This window comes from Triticum aestivum, chromosome 2B, assembly GCF_018294505.1.
Source record: "Triticum aestivum cultivar Chinese Spring chromosome 2B, IWGSC CS RefSeq v2.1, whole genome shotgun sequence".
NCBI classification, from domain to species: domain Eukaryota; kingdom Viridiplantae; phylum Streptophyta; class Magnoliopsida; order Poales; family Poaceae; genus Triticum; species Triticum aestivum.
Window position 1 is genome coordinate 395,696,385 of NC_057798.1, and position 14,517 is coordinate 395,710,901.

Genomic DNA, 14,517 nt, shown 5'->3' on the forward strand with positions numbered 1-14,517 from the left:
GTTGGCGCTCGCTAGCTCCTCATCCTCCTGCTACCATACCTTGGCCTTGCTGCGTGCCAACGGTTCCCATATGATGTGGGTACTTGTTCAATTTGGCAATTTCTCTGTGTTTCTAACCTTTTCTTTAAATTTCGGCGTGGTCTTTGCCGCACAAATTCATCCCACACACATGGCTGAATTTGAAAATAATATTGAAAGGGAGTTGCATTCTGGTAAACGAACTTCGTCGTCAAGGTGGACTTCCATCCAGGGAAATATTCCTAGTGGTAAGAAGAGTTGCCCTCCGAACAACCTTTATGTGTTCTGGATCTACAAGGAGGTACGTCATGATCTCGTTGACGATCGGTTGGCAATGATTATCCGATACCGATTTTCATTTCTCAACGTGCATTGTACTCGATCACGAACCATAATCCCAACACCCTTTTTGAACTTATTTATAGCAATATCCGATGACAATGGAGTGCTCGTTGTCGAATTGACGTCGGTAATCCCGAATCTGAATTCCGGCCTTTGGGCAACACCCCTACACCTGATCACTCTTTTTTTCTCTCATTTGTCCGCATGAAATTGGATATCAAAAGAAAAAAGTACAAACCCCTCGCTGTCTGAACTTGCTGGGGTGGAGAGTCATGATGGTGATAGTGGAGGTGGTAGCGTAGATGTTATCGGCCTTGACTGTGGCGGTGGACGAGGGCAGAAGGAGTCAGTAGCGATGAAGCTGACATAGATGAAAAAGGAGCCAACATCTTTCTTTTCCTTTTCTGCCTTTCTTCGGCGAATTTTTAATTTTCTTTTGGATTTTCTCACCTTATGTTTTTCTTTTATTTTTTTACTTTCTGTTTTTAATTTACAAACATTTTATAAATGCATATTTTTTAAGTTCACGATTTTTTTGATTTATGATCTTTTTTAATTTAGGAATATTTTCAAATTAATTAACATGTTTAAATTCACGAAAATTTGGCCTGGTTCGCAAACGCACCACAAGGGACGCGCCACAAAGAAGAAACATCAGATAGATAATAGCACCATCTATCAACGTGGGTTGCTCAAAAAAAATTCCATCAATGTGGGTGGGCCGCAACAATTGGCCCGCTTCACAATTGGCGCGCGTTGTCGGTCCGGTCTGGGTCCAGTCCAGACAAGAACCAGGTGTCCACCCTTCCCGTCGACAACAACGCGCCGCACACCGCCATCCCTGTTCCGCGCCACCGCCGTCCATCCCCTGCCGCCTCTCAGCTGACTCCAAACACCACGCCGGCGACATGCCGCCCAAAGGTTGGTACTTTTCTTTTTCTCTACTAGGCACTCCTCCCCCCTACTTCCGCACGAACGGCCAACTTGTCGCGCTGCGCCTGACCTCGACGCGATTGATTGGCTGCAGAGCTGCCCGGGTTGTACTACGACCCGGAGAAGAACCGCTACTTCCCCACCAAGGGCCGCATCCCCGGCGCCGCCACCCGCCCTCCTCGCCCTCCGCCGCCGCCCGCTGAGCCCTCGCCTCCTCCCACAGCACGCAGGAAAAGGGCGAGGCAGTCCGAGCTGCTGCATGCCAGGGAGATGTACGGCGGTGGTGTGATATTCTCCAAGAACAACAAGTCCACCTTCAAGCAGCAGTGCCAGTACACACAGGCGTCGCAGCCGATGGTGCTGATCCGAGCTTCTCTTTTGCTGCAGCTTTCCCTTTCGTTTCGTGCAATATATGCTGATACCATAGCGCTGCTTGGTAGGTTTGGAAGTACCAAGGCACAACCTTAGTGGCTGATAAGGCACTGGAGGAACTGCACGCCATGGTTCAGACTCCCAGTGGGCTGCGTGAGTCCAAGCTATTAGCGACCGGCAGCACGAATGGTTCAATCAGGTGAGGTTTGCCAAAGCACTCATTTTCTGTCCGTGTAGTGAAAAAGCTTTAGAACTTGACAATTGATTGTTGGGAGTATAGATGTACCATCAGTTGAGGTTCCTGAATTCTTGATACCATACCGCCGATGCGTTCTCTGCTCAAACATATTCCAACGGCTAACAAGCTATGCAATAATGGATTTTGAATTGAAAACGAAATTACTAAAACACAAATACAGCAATTTCTCTTTTCTTGAAGACAGAACTTGCATGGCTTTATAAGTTTAAAACTTGTTGGATTCTTTGATATTCAGTTGTTCTCTTTGAGTATAAGCATGACCATACTGGTGTTTCATGGTGCATGACATATTTTTATCTGGCAGATTATTTGGGTTGGGAACTGCTCTAGAGAATTTTGAGGATGAGATGGAGTTTTTACCTCAGCCTGTTTGGACTCCCTTGGGAAAGCAGAAAGCAGCAGTGAATTCTCCACTTGCAAATATCTGGTCATCTGAAACAGCTTTCTCAAACTTCTCATCCAGTATATCTTGCATAAAAAAGTTCGGGCACAACTTTCATGATGCAGCCAGCACCAACTCATCAGTTCAGCGAGCATTGTATCCTCAAATTGTTGCTTCTATTATGCATATTACTGTTGTCATAATTACATGTGTTTCGACTTGTGCATTTTATGTTCTGTACTATTGCCTGGTAATTGAACATGAGCTTGGGTTACTTGACATCGTAAAACATGGTGGCTACTCTTGGATCTGGAGGATCCAGTGGTTCTGTTTATATTATGGATATGTCAACTATTGACTCTGCAACGGTTTCACGGAATGCTCATGGAAGAATTGAGAGAGTTGCTTCATTTGATCGTACAGTATGGACTGCTGATTGTAATTCTGATGGCACACAAGTAGTTCTAGGTGAGTTGGCTGACTGGACTTCAGTTTAGGCCATGCCCAAAGTTCCCCTGTTACACAGAGTAACGAATTTGTTTTTTTATAATCCTTTCAGCAGTACTTTATGCTATTTAATACTCCCTCCGATCCAAAAAAAAAGTGTCGCAGCTGTGAACTAAGGTTAGTTCAACCTTAGTTCAAAGCTGCGACACTTATTATGGATCGGAGGGAGTAGTAATAACACTATCAAGTTCGCTGCATTCAGAAGCTTTGATAATCTTTTTAATGTATTGACATGGCAAGATCATTCTATAAGAATCTATACATAGAAACTGACTACATTACACAGAAAGATTAGCTTGCTATTATGAGTATGTATAATTGCCTCCCACCATAACTTTGTTATACGAGTTCATTGAATGTTAAAGTCATTTGTTTCATTAGGTGGAGGTATTGTAGTAACTTGTTGTCACAACTTAGCTTTTTTAGAACTGTAGCAGCTTTGCAAGTTGTCTATTTTATACAAGGGAAGTGGAAGGTCCTTTTTCTTGGAATTATGGGAGTAGGCAGTGGAGGAACTTCCTCTGTATCAATTAAGCTTGTGGATTATTAAGCATTTTTGCTCATATTATTTCTAGGTACAAACACTGGCGCTGGTTTGCTTAATTTGGAGACAGGGACATTATCATGGCTGTATCGTTGTAAAAGTGACATTCTTTCCCAGCAATTTGTGCACTCGGTAATAAATTATTTTAAATGTGTACATTTCCACTTAGCAGGTTTCATATGTCCAATGGTCTGTTAGGTGTGTATTGTCAGGAGAGTCACAAAAACTTTTTGTCAGTTTTTGGTGCATGTGCAATTTGCCTTGCACATACCAACTTCTTGAAATAAAAATGCAATTGGCTGCCAATTTGTCTTCTATGAATAGCTCAATAAATGCCTCATGCCTCTATTTGCTATATAGAACTCTTTTTTCTTTCACCAATACACCAAGCTGGCGTATCATTGCATTGATAGGTAGACAGAATACAAGAGTTGAGGACACCTAGCTCGTACACTACGAGGCGTGCCAGGGGTCCTCATGAGCAGAAGAAGTGGGTTGCTCGGCCCAGTTACAGTGAGTTTACATCGCGTCAATTACAGCTTGGAGTCCTTTGGCACCGGCAGTGGCCCAGGTGCGCACGTCATCTTGGATCGAAGCAAACAAGTGGCTAGCAGAGGGTTGCCGTAGGTCGAAGATGCAAGCGTTGCGATGCTTCCAAATGGCCCAGGTGACTAGCGGGACTAGGGACGCAAGGGCTTTCCGGAGCGACACCGGGATGGAGTTAGTAGCGTCTCTCCACCAGTCGTAGAGGATGAGGTCGCCATTGGGAGGGCTGATGGTGAGTTTGCACCAAGCTAGAGTGCGATGCCAAATCTCCTTGGAGAAAACGCAGGCGGCGAGGAGGTGGTGGATGTCCTCAAGGTCTTGATCACATAGGACACAATGAGGAGGGTGGGCCAATCCCCGCTTGACTAATATCTCAGCCGTCCAACAACGTTCCTGCTTGGCGAGCCACAGGAACATTTTGACATTGGTTGGGGCCCAACCCTTCCATGTCAGCCTCCAGTCCATGTCCACAATGGAGCCTTGGAAGAGAGCCATGTAGCAAGAAGAAGCCGAGTACGTGCCGCTAGCAGTCCATCGCCAGCGAATGCGGTCTGGGTCTGAGGATAGGGTCACCTGAAGAAAACGCCTCCAAAGGTAGATATACTCAACAGTGGCTTCGACACCAAGTGCGTCGCGGATGTCCTGAATCCAGGCCCGGTTGAGGAGTCCCTCATGGACCAGGCGCTTGTTGCGGCATCTCCGAGATACCAAAGTGGTCAGGCTTAGTGTGATCTCGGCAATCGACTTGCCATCCAACCAATGATCAGTCCAGAATCGGCAGGTAAGCCCGTTGCCAATGGTCCAAGAGGTGGATGCACGGAAGATGTCCTGCACGTCGGCGTCATCAGGCAGGTGGAGATGGTGCCAGGGCCGCGTGGGGTCGGTGATGGGCAGCCAAAGCCACCTAGTCCGAAGAGAAATGCTAGTGCGTTGTATGTCACGCATGCCTAGGCCGCCAAACTCGAGGGGGCGGCACACCTTCTGCCAGTTCACCAGCCAGTTGCCTGAACGGGCCTCCTTGCGCCCATGCCATAGGAAATCGCGGATTAGCCGGTTGGCGAGCTTCAAGATGGAGGGCGAGAGGGCCATGGCCAGCAGCAAGTGGACTGGCATGGCGCTCAGGACATGGCGAACAGGGGCAAGTCGCTCGCCACGGGAAAGTAGGCAAGCTTGCCAGGTGCCAAGGCGCTTGGCCATTTTCTCCACAAGGGGTAGCAACGCTGATGTGGGAACCTTCCTGGAAGAGAGTGGAAGTCCAAGATACTGGATGGGGAATTGTGTGGTCTGGCAAGAGAGCGTCACACCGGCCCTGGTGGCTGACTCGTCCGTGCAACATATGGGTGTCGCGGAGCACTTTGCGAAGTTGGTCTTGAGGCCTGAAGCTTGGCCAAATACCTTTAGGATGCCCTGCACCGCCCGGAGGTCGTGGTCGTCAGGGTGACAGAAGAGGACGACGCCGTCCGCGAACAGCGAAATGCTGGGTATGGCGCGCCTACTCGTGAGGCGGTGAAGAATGCCACGGCTGGTGGCGTGCTGGACCAGAGTGTTGAGCACGTCGATGACCAGGACGAATAACATGGGCGAAATAGGGTCGCCTTGCCGTTGTGGCATGATCAATGGGTGGTCCGGGGGTTCCATTAATAAGCACTCTCGTGGAGGAGGTCGAGAGGAGAATTGCCACCCAAGCGCACCATCTTCGCCCAAAGCCAAGGTGATGAAGGACCTCAAAGAGGAAGGGCCATGATACTGTGTCGAAGGCCCGGGCAATGTCGAGCTTGAGGAGGACGCGCGGCGCCTTGAGGTTATGCAGGAGACGCGTCATTTGCTGAACCAGCATGAAGTTATCATGTACGCCGCGGCCAGCGATAAATGCGCTCTGGTTGGCGGACACAATGCCGTCAAGGCGGGGGGCCAGTCTCAGGGAGAGCACCTTCGCGAATAACTTGGCCAAGAGATGTATCAGGCTGATGGGGCGGTAGTCGAAGAGGGAGGAGGCGCCGGCCTTCTTAGGGAGCAGAGTAAGAAGTGCTTCGTTCAGTTTGTGGAATCCACATCCATTCATCAGATAGAGCTTGTGGAAGACCTCGCAGATGTCGTGCTTAACTATGTCCCAGCATGCGTGAAGAAACTCCGCGGTAAATCCATCAGGGCCCGGAGCCTTGCCAGCCGGTAGACGCTTGACGGCCGCCCAAATCTCGGACTCGGAGAATGGCGCGTCAAGGCCGGACATGTCAAAGGCCTGATGGTGAATGGCCTGAAGATCGATGGAGGAAGTGCGGGCCTCGTGGGAGCCAAAGATCGAGGTGAAGTGCTCGAAGGCCATATTGCTCATGTCAGCATGGTCTGAGACCAAATTTCCGTTTTCATGAAGCTGGAAAATGTGGTTTTTCTGCCGGCGATGCGCAGCGTGAATCTTCAGGAAGGGTGTGCTCGTGTCGCCTTCCCGGAGCCATCGGAACCGAGTGCGTTGGCGCGCGATGGACCTCTCAAGAGATGCGAGGCCAAGGTATGCACATTTCAGTCTGCGACGCAGCCAGGACTCGGCATTGGAGAGGGGGCGGACGTCCACTCTGGACGGTAGATATATTTGTATGAGTTGTCTAGCTGGTTCCTGAACTTTGAGCTTTCATCTGTGATTTGATTATTAAATGGTTGCTATTGCTACCAAATTGCCACATTTGGCGTAGTTACTACAACATACCTTGCCTGTCTCCACTATGCTCATGTAATTTTGCTCATTTTGTTCAGGGAAATGTGGTGCTATGTGGCCTACGGAATGGGAGCATAGTCCCTGTCGATGTGCGGGAAAGGCACAGTAGTCGCCCTACTGGTCGATCTTCACCTAGCACTGCTAGGGGGACAGTTCCCATGCTGTCTGCAAGGCATAATGCCAGAGGGAGAAACCAGGTAAATACCACTATTAGAACACAGTGTGTTTAATGTAGCCATCAAAAGTTACCATCTCGGCATTGTTCAAGTTTTTTTTTTTTGTACTTTGACATATCACTAAAATTAAATGATATTTTGAATGCCTAATTAGGCAATTCAGCCCATCAATGAATGTATCATATGATTGTGGTTTGGAAATAAAAATCCTTGCAGGCTGATAAGGCAAAATCATCTAGGGTTATCTCTATGCCTTCAGCAGTTTGCAGGTAACCATTATTATTCTTGACTCGCTGACACTCTAGTTTGGACATGGTCAAGTTTCTTGGTGCTAAAAATTGATATTGTTATCCAGCCTGGTTTCTCTGTCATCGGATGAACACTACTTCTTAGGGAGCTCCATGGATGGATCGGTAAGCTTGTTCTTAATCATTTTTTGTGGTATCAATGAATGAGTAGCTGTGCTCAATTTTTCACAGGATTGATTTGCCACTAACGATAATATTTTCTTAAAACTCAGTGCAGTTTAACAAGATGTTTTTTTGCGGGGGTAACAAGATGTTAACTACTCCCTCCGTCCCATAATATAAGAATGTTTTTGACACTGCGGAGGGAGTAATAGATAAAATGAGGCTGAGAGTAGCCCCCTGACACATTATTTAAAGAAGATAGTGAGAATACAAGATACACTGGTTTATTTGCCCTGTGAAATAAATCAATGAGATTTAGTCCTCCCCAAAGGGGTTATTGCCCAGTTCCCAGATGTTAACTAATACTCCCTCTGTCCCAAAATAAATGTCTCAACTTTAGTACAACTTTATACTAAAGTTAGTACAAAGTTGAGACCCTTATTTTGGGACGGAGGGAGTATATTGTTAAAGTTTCATGTGTTTGCAGAATAATGAGTTAAAAAGTCTACATGTTTCCTGTATCTTCATTACAAATATTAGCAGCATAATGAGTTGACGCTTTATTGTATGCAGCGAATTTCAAATTGATACAATTTCAGCATTTTGGGACAGATAAATTATACTCCCTCCGTCCCATAATATAAGAGCGTTTTTGACACTAGTCTAGTGTCAAAAACGCTCTTATATTATGGGATGGAGGGAGTATTATTTAAAATGAACTATAATTCTGTCTTATCTGAAATTATTGCCTCTGAAGTGAGGAAAGTACAGAGCATTATGCTTCTCTGAGATGGTAACAAATGTTTCATGCAGCAGCTTGACTTTTGTGTTTTCTGTTGTACAGATCAAGCTATTTGATCTCCGTCTCATTCAGAAGGGGGCTATACAGTCTTATGCAGGGCATGTGAATTCACACAATAATTTACCACTTGTTATTGATCCAGCTGAAACCCTACTTATGTCAGGTAAATTTATTATTGGTTCTAGACATCATTGTGGCTGTTTTTGTCATATACTGCTATGAAGAATGTCTTTTGAGGTTACCCATTCAAACTGAACGTGGTTTTTTGGATCGATAAGAACATTTCGATGTATTATTTGCATTTTCACTCGAGTACCTCACTTCATACTCCAGCTCGTGAGCATTAGACTTAAATTTGATTAATGTCAGCAGCTATGCTTGTTCATGCAGTGTGCCAGTAACAGATGCATTGGTATTAAAAAGATACCCACCTATAGTTTTTCTGTATGATATACAAGTGTAAGAGGGCTTTGGTATTCCTGGAATTATTGCAACATCGAATCATGAGTTTGCGAAAGCTAAATTTCGAGAAAACTATTCTGTTACTAGCTGGTCCATATTTACTTTATTAGGCTATACAGGACAATGAACAACATAGTGACATCTTTATGAACGTGCATGGCTAGAACATTCCTGGCATCAAATTGCCATTTTCAGCAAATCCTTATTCTTGGCAGGTGGGGAGGACTGTACCGTCCGTATTTGGAGCATCAAAACAGGCGAGCAAATATTTGCGAAGAGCGTGGCTGACACTCTCTTCACTGCACTTTGCTGGCCAGAAAGCAACCTTGACTTGGATGGTTCTTCTTCGCTGTTTGATCTAAACCACAGTTGGGGGGCTTGGATGGGATCACGTGATGGCCTGTTCTACATGCATGGTACTTAAACTGGCTGTGCACTGATACACTCTGGAGCGGACGGATGCAATTGCTGCTTTTTCTTCAGGAAGACGCATCGAAGACGATTGATCCTGTTGTTTCACCGAAAAGTCTGCTCAAGCTGGTGTCGCTGGAGAGATCTCAGCCGTCATAGTTGATCCTGTTGGTTCTGGAAGCGAGTGTTAGTTATATGGGATCTGCTCCTCATAGAGTAATAGTGATGATGATCATGTTGTTTCTCTTAGTGATAGGTAAGTGACCTGTCTAGTTTGGTATCAGAGTTACCTTAGGAAAGCAGACCATATTGTATCATATGCTTTTTTAGCATGGCTAGTTAGTCAGCAATGTGATATTTTCTTCAATGTTAGCAAACAAACATATTTCTGAACTCTGTTTGTATTCTAGCATCATATATTCATATTAGCAAACACTGCTTCGGAGGTATTGGTACACCATTCCAGATCTTTTTTATCACACAAAACTGGTGCAACATTTTATTCAGCTCTTCCTATTTGCTACTAGCTACACCTGAGCATGTTCAGGGTATGTTGCTTGGTACTGTCTACATTTACAGCACTTCATCTCTCAAACTTCCAGTTCCATGTTCTAGTTAAACCTAACGAGCTTTATAAATTCTCAACAGATAAGGTCGCCCTCTTTGCCGTTTGTCGCCAGTTTCAATCTTTCCCACTTTGTTCGGAGCGTGATGAACAGGAGAACGGTGTTCTGGCAAAGGAGACCGCATATCTGACCCATCCACAACCCCTGAAACAGGTAATTGCACATGATCAGTGAGGAGAACAGTAGTTTGTACTTTGTAGCGGTGGTTTGTGCACAACAAACATGCCCGATGCTGAATTTCAGAAAGACATGTCTGTACCTTAGTATGAAAGCCAAGCTTGAATCCAAGTAGGAGAGACAATGGCAAGCCTATTATGTAGAAGGCCACCAAGTTGGTCCATGCTACCAGGTGCTGCCAACCACAGCCTCTTGAAACCCCTACAAGTTAATCCACAGGTTACTGCCAAATGGCCTTCACCTGAAACAATAAGGTTGAAACACATTTAGAGAGATCCATTGAACTAACCTGACAGGACTCCCTGCGTGGAGTCCAGCACCACTGACCCAATGAGAAATGGAGTCATCGAAGCAAATGCACTTATCACTGCCTCACTCTTGCTGAACAGCCCGGCCCACAAATTATGGCCAAGACCTAGGAGCAGAAGAAATGTCACTCCCAGGAGTAGGGAGAGCGCGAGAGTCACCTTGAGTGCCTTCTTTGCCTTGTCAATGTTACCTGCTCCCAGCTCATTCGATACCCTTGTGCTGTTGAAATGAAACAGCACTTTTTAAGTCAGCATTGTCAACTTAATCTTAAAGGATATATTTTTTCCTTTCGTTGCAAAATCCTCAAGGGTTGATGACATGGGTGTCATCAGTTATCGTAGCAGTATTACCTGATGGCAGCAGCGAACCCGTAGGTGATCATGTATGAAATTGATTCCGTGTTTGCACTGTCAGGTTGCATCGCACTGATGTTAGCATTTTATGGACACATAAACATGATCTTCAGTACTCAATATGAAGGGAGAGAAAGATAGTTACCACATCGCAATGATAGAAGTGCTCATTTGAGAATCTGGCATCAGCCCAGCAAGCAACACCAATATCTCAAACGCCCAGTACTCAAAGCTGCCATTTGTAGGTAACCATCATATATTCTCAGTATGGGATATATTAAGAGGCGCTCAACGAATGGATCTGGGATTGTCGTAAGTGTACTAACCACACCATCATTGCAGAGGGAACGGCTAACTTGAGGCCGGGCAGCACGTACTGAAACGCTTCTGTTGAAAATCCCCCCCAGGTCTCCTTGAATCTCGTTGACAACATCACATAGGATGCCAGCATAATGAAAGATAGCCACAGAGACAGCGAAGTTGACATGGCTGGGCCTGCGAAGCCGAGCCCCAGGTAGTGCACGGAGGCATGGGTAATTCCGACATGGAACACCAGTGGCAGGAGCGAGAACGCCACCAGTGGCATCACCACGGACTGTGTCTGCAGGAACCTGAGGATACACTGGATGAAGCCAAAGGCAAACTGTGCCGGGATTGTGTATCGCAGGAACACCGCTGCCATTCTTGAGACCTCGGGGTCTTGGTGCAAGAAAATGAGGAGTGGCTCGGTGTAGAGCCACAGGAGCGAGACGAGGACTGAAAAGAGAGCCGAGGTGATGATGGATGCCTGGAGGTACACGCCGAGCATGCGGTACACCTTTGCGCCATAGCCTTGGCCGCAAAGCGTCTCCAGGGACCCGCTTAACCCAGTCTGCATGGGAACAAGGTAACGTTAGTCAGTTCATCAGTATGCGCTGTTCCTCTTGGTTTCTCTACTAAAATCTGCATTGCCGTAAGGTTTTGTGGTAAACTGAAGGGATAGAAACATCAAACTGTTGCAAAGTTGAAAATTCTCAATAGGAACAACCAGTCTAACCAGGGCTGAAGAAATTACAGCAACATACTGCACTGCTACCATAGTAGTACTAGCACAGTTCAGGATTTGACTTCCTCAGTTGTCTCAACCTGTGACCATGTGCTGTGTTTATTCTGAAGCCTGACATATGCTTAATTCCTGGGATCCGGATAAAGGGCATGTGCAAATCTGTCTACATTGGCGATGAAAGATCCATGATAATCTTACAACAATGGTCCTATCCTGACAAACTTTTGCATATTATAACGAAGTATACTTGAGAGTTGACTCTATGCTTCACAGCCAACACTATCTTTGCAACCACTACACACTAGTACTGACATATATATAGCCATGAATATAGGAGTTGACCAGTCTTATACTACCTACCGGCTAGACAACTGATCATAGCTCATGTACTGAAATGACACAGCATGGCATTGCTTTCATCTTAAGAGAAAAAAGAGATCCTATGCATGAATTTCTGCTGCACTTCCATGTTTTCTAATGTTGAATTTGAAGCCAAATGGCATGTTGAAGTTTTGTCTGTGTATTCCTTGCATCCATTTAAAATTAGCAAGTAGGTTAGGCCATAGTCAGGCGAATGCGCAAGGACTTTTCTTTTTTCAGAATAAATGTGTAAGGACTAAAGCGGCAGCTTTTAGGTGCCAGCATAATAGGGGTTCTAGAATTTGTCTGGTCCAAGTCCTCTGTATCCTTGTCTAGACAAGTCCTCTCTTTGAGACATTCTTCTCAAAAAGAAGTATCAATGCTGGATGTTCATATTGCCCAGTGACTGCAACATAACCCAACACTGAAAGAATATCATATCAGTTTATTAATGCATTCATTTATTTATCCTTTAAGAAAGCATATTCACAAGCTAATCCTGTGCAATGGCTATGATTCCGTATACACCACAGCTCGTGAAAAAGCCTCAAGTAAACGTTCCAATCCAAGATTGAGAAGCCATTTGCGTCATTTACACCATAATTAATATATTTAACAAAGCTTAGATAACCACTACAGACCTATATAGTACAGTACATGTCAAGGACCTAACCAAATATGCTTTAGGATATTAACTAATTGTTCATTTATTTATTTATTTATTTATGGTAACTCTGGTCTGAGTAATTAATCTGCAGACAGATCAAAGTGAGTAATTGTTATTCTAGTCTTGGAGACAGATCTAAGTGATAGAATGAATGATGGAGCATATGTCTATGACGGGCAACTTAGTTGAGCAATGGAGACTATGGAGTGGTGGCAGTAAAAATTGAAGATGATGGCAAAGGAGACCAAAGAAAAGATGGTAGGTAAATACCAAGCTCATATGAGCTCGAGCTGAGAACAGCACATTCGGTAGGTAAACATTGTTTTCGATGCATACAGGGAGGGACGGCTAAAGAGACAGACGAAGACGTTTTTACAGAGCATCTCCGGGCAGGTCGCCGGAGATGAGGAGGAGGAGAAGCCTCCTTCCCCTAGAATCAGATCAAATCAATGGAGAAGAAGGATGAGGCAAAATATATGATAGACTTGGTACCATGAGCGCGATGCCTGTGACGGTGGCCCACGAGTTGCCGAGCGTGGCGCCGGCGAGCTCGAGGTCCCCGATGCGGCCGGCGTACATGACGGAGACGAGCGGGATGGCGTAGAAGGCCATGCTGGTGGCCACCATGGGCGCCGCGAAGGCCACCTGCCCCGCCGCCTCCTCCGCATCCCACAGGCACCGCCACCACCTCCTTCTCCCTGCTGCTGCTGCCGCCTCTCCGTCGCCATTATCGCTTCTCCTCGCCTTGAGCTTCCCATCCAGCAACGGAGCAGCTGCCCCTTCTTCGCCCATTCCCTCTCTCTGCAGGCTTCTTACTTGTGCTCTGCGATGTGTGTGTACGGAGCAGCAGGTCAAGCAAGCGCAGGAAGGACAGGGCACGTTGGTGTTGGTATATAAAAGGGTGGCAGTGGCAGGGGCGATGATGGAAACACGAACCAGTCCAGCTACTTGTTCTTTTTTAACAGGAGCGCAGCTACTTACTTTCAGTGGTAGAACTAGTAGTACTATAGCACTAGTCTATGTTTGCCTCGAGAAAAGAAGACCCACGTTGGTTAACTTTCTCTTTCGAGATTTGTAACATGGCCATCGATTTTACTTATGAGGAAAATGCTCAAGCGGCCCGTGTCCACTTGAACCTTTCTTTCCGGGTGATGTGAACCTAATTTTCAGAACTTGCAACTTGTTTTGGCTCTCAAAAATTGGTTCTATTATTCAAAATCAGGAATTCGATTCTAGAAACATGACTGTTTGGCTGCCGCAAAATTAGAATCATCAATATGGAACGCAATTCCAACGAGTTAGGACGTCACCAAACGTGCAAACCTATGACATTTTGTCCTGCTCTGTGATTGGTTTTGCACTTTTTTTTCTTCTCTTTTTTTGAAAAGTTGGTTGAAAACCCTCAGCCTCTGCATCATTGTGATGTACGCTGTTGGATAAACAGCAACTGAACCTTTACTGAGAGCCAAAGGCCAGTACATATACAGGTGTGGCAAAATGCAGAAAAGCCCCTTATATGATGGGGATGTATACAATGAACTATACACATCTAACACCCCCCCTCAAACTCATGGTGGATCAACAACACCGAGTTTGGAGAGGAAAAATCCATGCTGCGCTCGAGTCTGTGCCTTCGTGAAGAAGTCAGCCAACTATAACTTAGAGGGCACATAGTGAAGAGCGAGAGTCTGATCCTGCACAGCAGCACGCACAAAGTGGGCATCCACACCGATATGCTTGGTGAGCTCATGCTTCACCGGGTCACGCGCAATACTGATAGCACCAGTACTGTCGGACATGAGAGGAGTTGAGGTAGTAGCAGACACACCAAAGTCCTCAAGTAACCACCGTAACCAGATCACCTCAGCCGTCAACATAGCCATAGCTCGCAACTCAGCCTCTGTACTCGAGCGAGAAACTGCAGTCTGCTTCTTTGTCTTCCAGGCAATAAGAGAGCCACCAAGAAAGACACAGTAAGCAGACAGCGAGTGTCGATCGGAGGGATCACTAGCCCAGGTAGCATCAGAGTAGGCCTGGAGCTCAAGAGAGCTGGAGCGGGGAAAGAAAAGGCGCTGAGAGATCGTGCCACGAAGATATCGTAGAACA

General features: G+C 46.0%; 2 protein-coding genes across 14 annotated transcripts; one reads left to right on the forward strand and one right to left on the reverse strand.

Moving 5' to 3' along the window:
* Window positions 1-1,151: 1,151 nt before the first annotated feature.
* On the forward strand, window positions 1,152-13,556 carry LOC123045107 (DDB1- and CUL4-associated factor 4). Of its 13 annotated transcripts, none has more exons than XM_044468046.1 (15): window positions 1,152-1,281; window positions 1,388-1,650; window positions 1,734-1,864; window positions 2,229-2,462; window positions 2,599-2,774; window positions 3,389-3,489; window positions 6,652-6,810; window positions 7,006-7,058; window positions 7,145-7,202; window positions 8,044-8,164; window positions 8,679-9,653; window positions 10,401-10,651; window positions 10,747-11,225; window positions 12,503-12,669; window positions 12,750-13,556. In XM_044468046.1, the coding sequence occupies exons 1-11, from the start codon at window positions 1,269-1,271 to the stop codon at window positions 8,885-8,887; spliced, it is 1,518 nt and encodes a 505-aa protein (XP_044323981.1). In that variant the 5' UTR covers window positions 1,152-1,268; the 3' UTR covers window positions 8,888-9,653; window positions 10,401-10,651; window positions 10,747-11,225; window positions 12,503-12,669; window positions 12,750-13,556. The 13 variants fall into 13 exon arrangements, with proteins under 13 accessions (XP_044323981.1, XP_044323978.1, XP_044323982.1 ...); XM_044468043.1 differs by having other exon boundaries at window positions 10,401-10,584; window positions 10,682-11,225; XM_044468047.1 differs by having other exon boundaries at window positions 8,679-9,130; window positions 9,285-9,653; window positions 10,401-11,225.
* On the reverse strand, window positions 9,293-13,203 carry LOC123045109 (protein DETOXIFICATION 18). Its single transcript, XM_044468054.1, has 7 exons — window positions 12,904-13,203; window positions 10,666-11,210; window positions 10,485-10,571; window positions 10,337-10,393; window positions 9,967-10,205; window positions 9,760-9,878; window positions 9,293-9,644 (listed from the first exon to the last, which is right to left on the reverse strand). The coding sequence occupies exons 1-7, from the start codon at window positions 13,201-13,203 to the stop codon at window positions 9,516-9,518; spliced, it is 1,476 nt and encodes a 491-aa protein (XP_044323989.1). The 3' UTR covers window positions 9,293-9,515.
* Window positions 13,557-14,517: the final 961 nt, after the last annotated feature.

What these genes read in the sequence shown, in the direction of transcription:
- LOC123045107 (XM_044468045.1), top strand. An exon ending in TGGCACACAAGTAGTTCTAG is followed by an intron (nt 2,775 to 3,388) that starts GTGAGTTGGCTG and finishes TATTATTTCTAG; the next exon opens with GTACAAACACTGGCGCTGGT. An exon ending in ATGCCAGAGGGAGAAACCAG is followed by an intron (nt 6,811 to 7,005) that starts GTAAATACCACT and finishes AAATCCTTGCAG; the next exon opens with GCTGATAAGGCAAAATCATC.
- LOC123045109 (XM_044468054.1), bottom strand. Translation starts at nt 13,203, where the DNA reads ATGGGCGAAGAAGGGGCAGCTGCTCCGTTGCTGGATGGGAAGCTCAAG. An exon ending in ACTTCTATCATTGCGATGTG is followed by an intron (nt 10,394 to 10,484) that starts GTAACTATCTTT and finishes GCAACCTGACAG; the next exon opens with TGCAAACACGGAATCAATTT. An exon ending in CACGCAGGGAGTCCTGTCAG is followed by an intron (nt 9,879 to 9,966) that starts GTTAGTTCAATG and finishes ATTAACTTGTAG; the next exon opens with GGGTTTCAAGAGGCTGTGGT.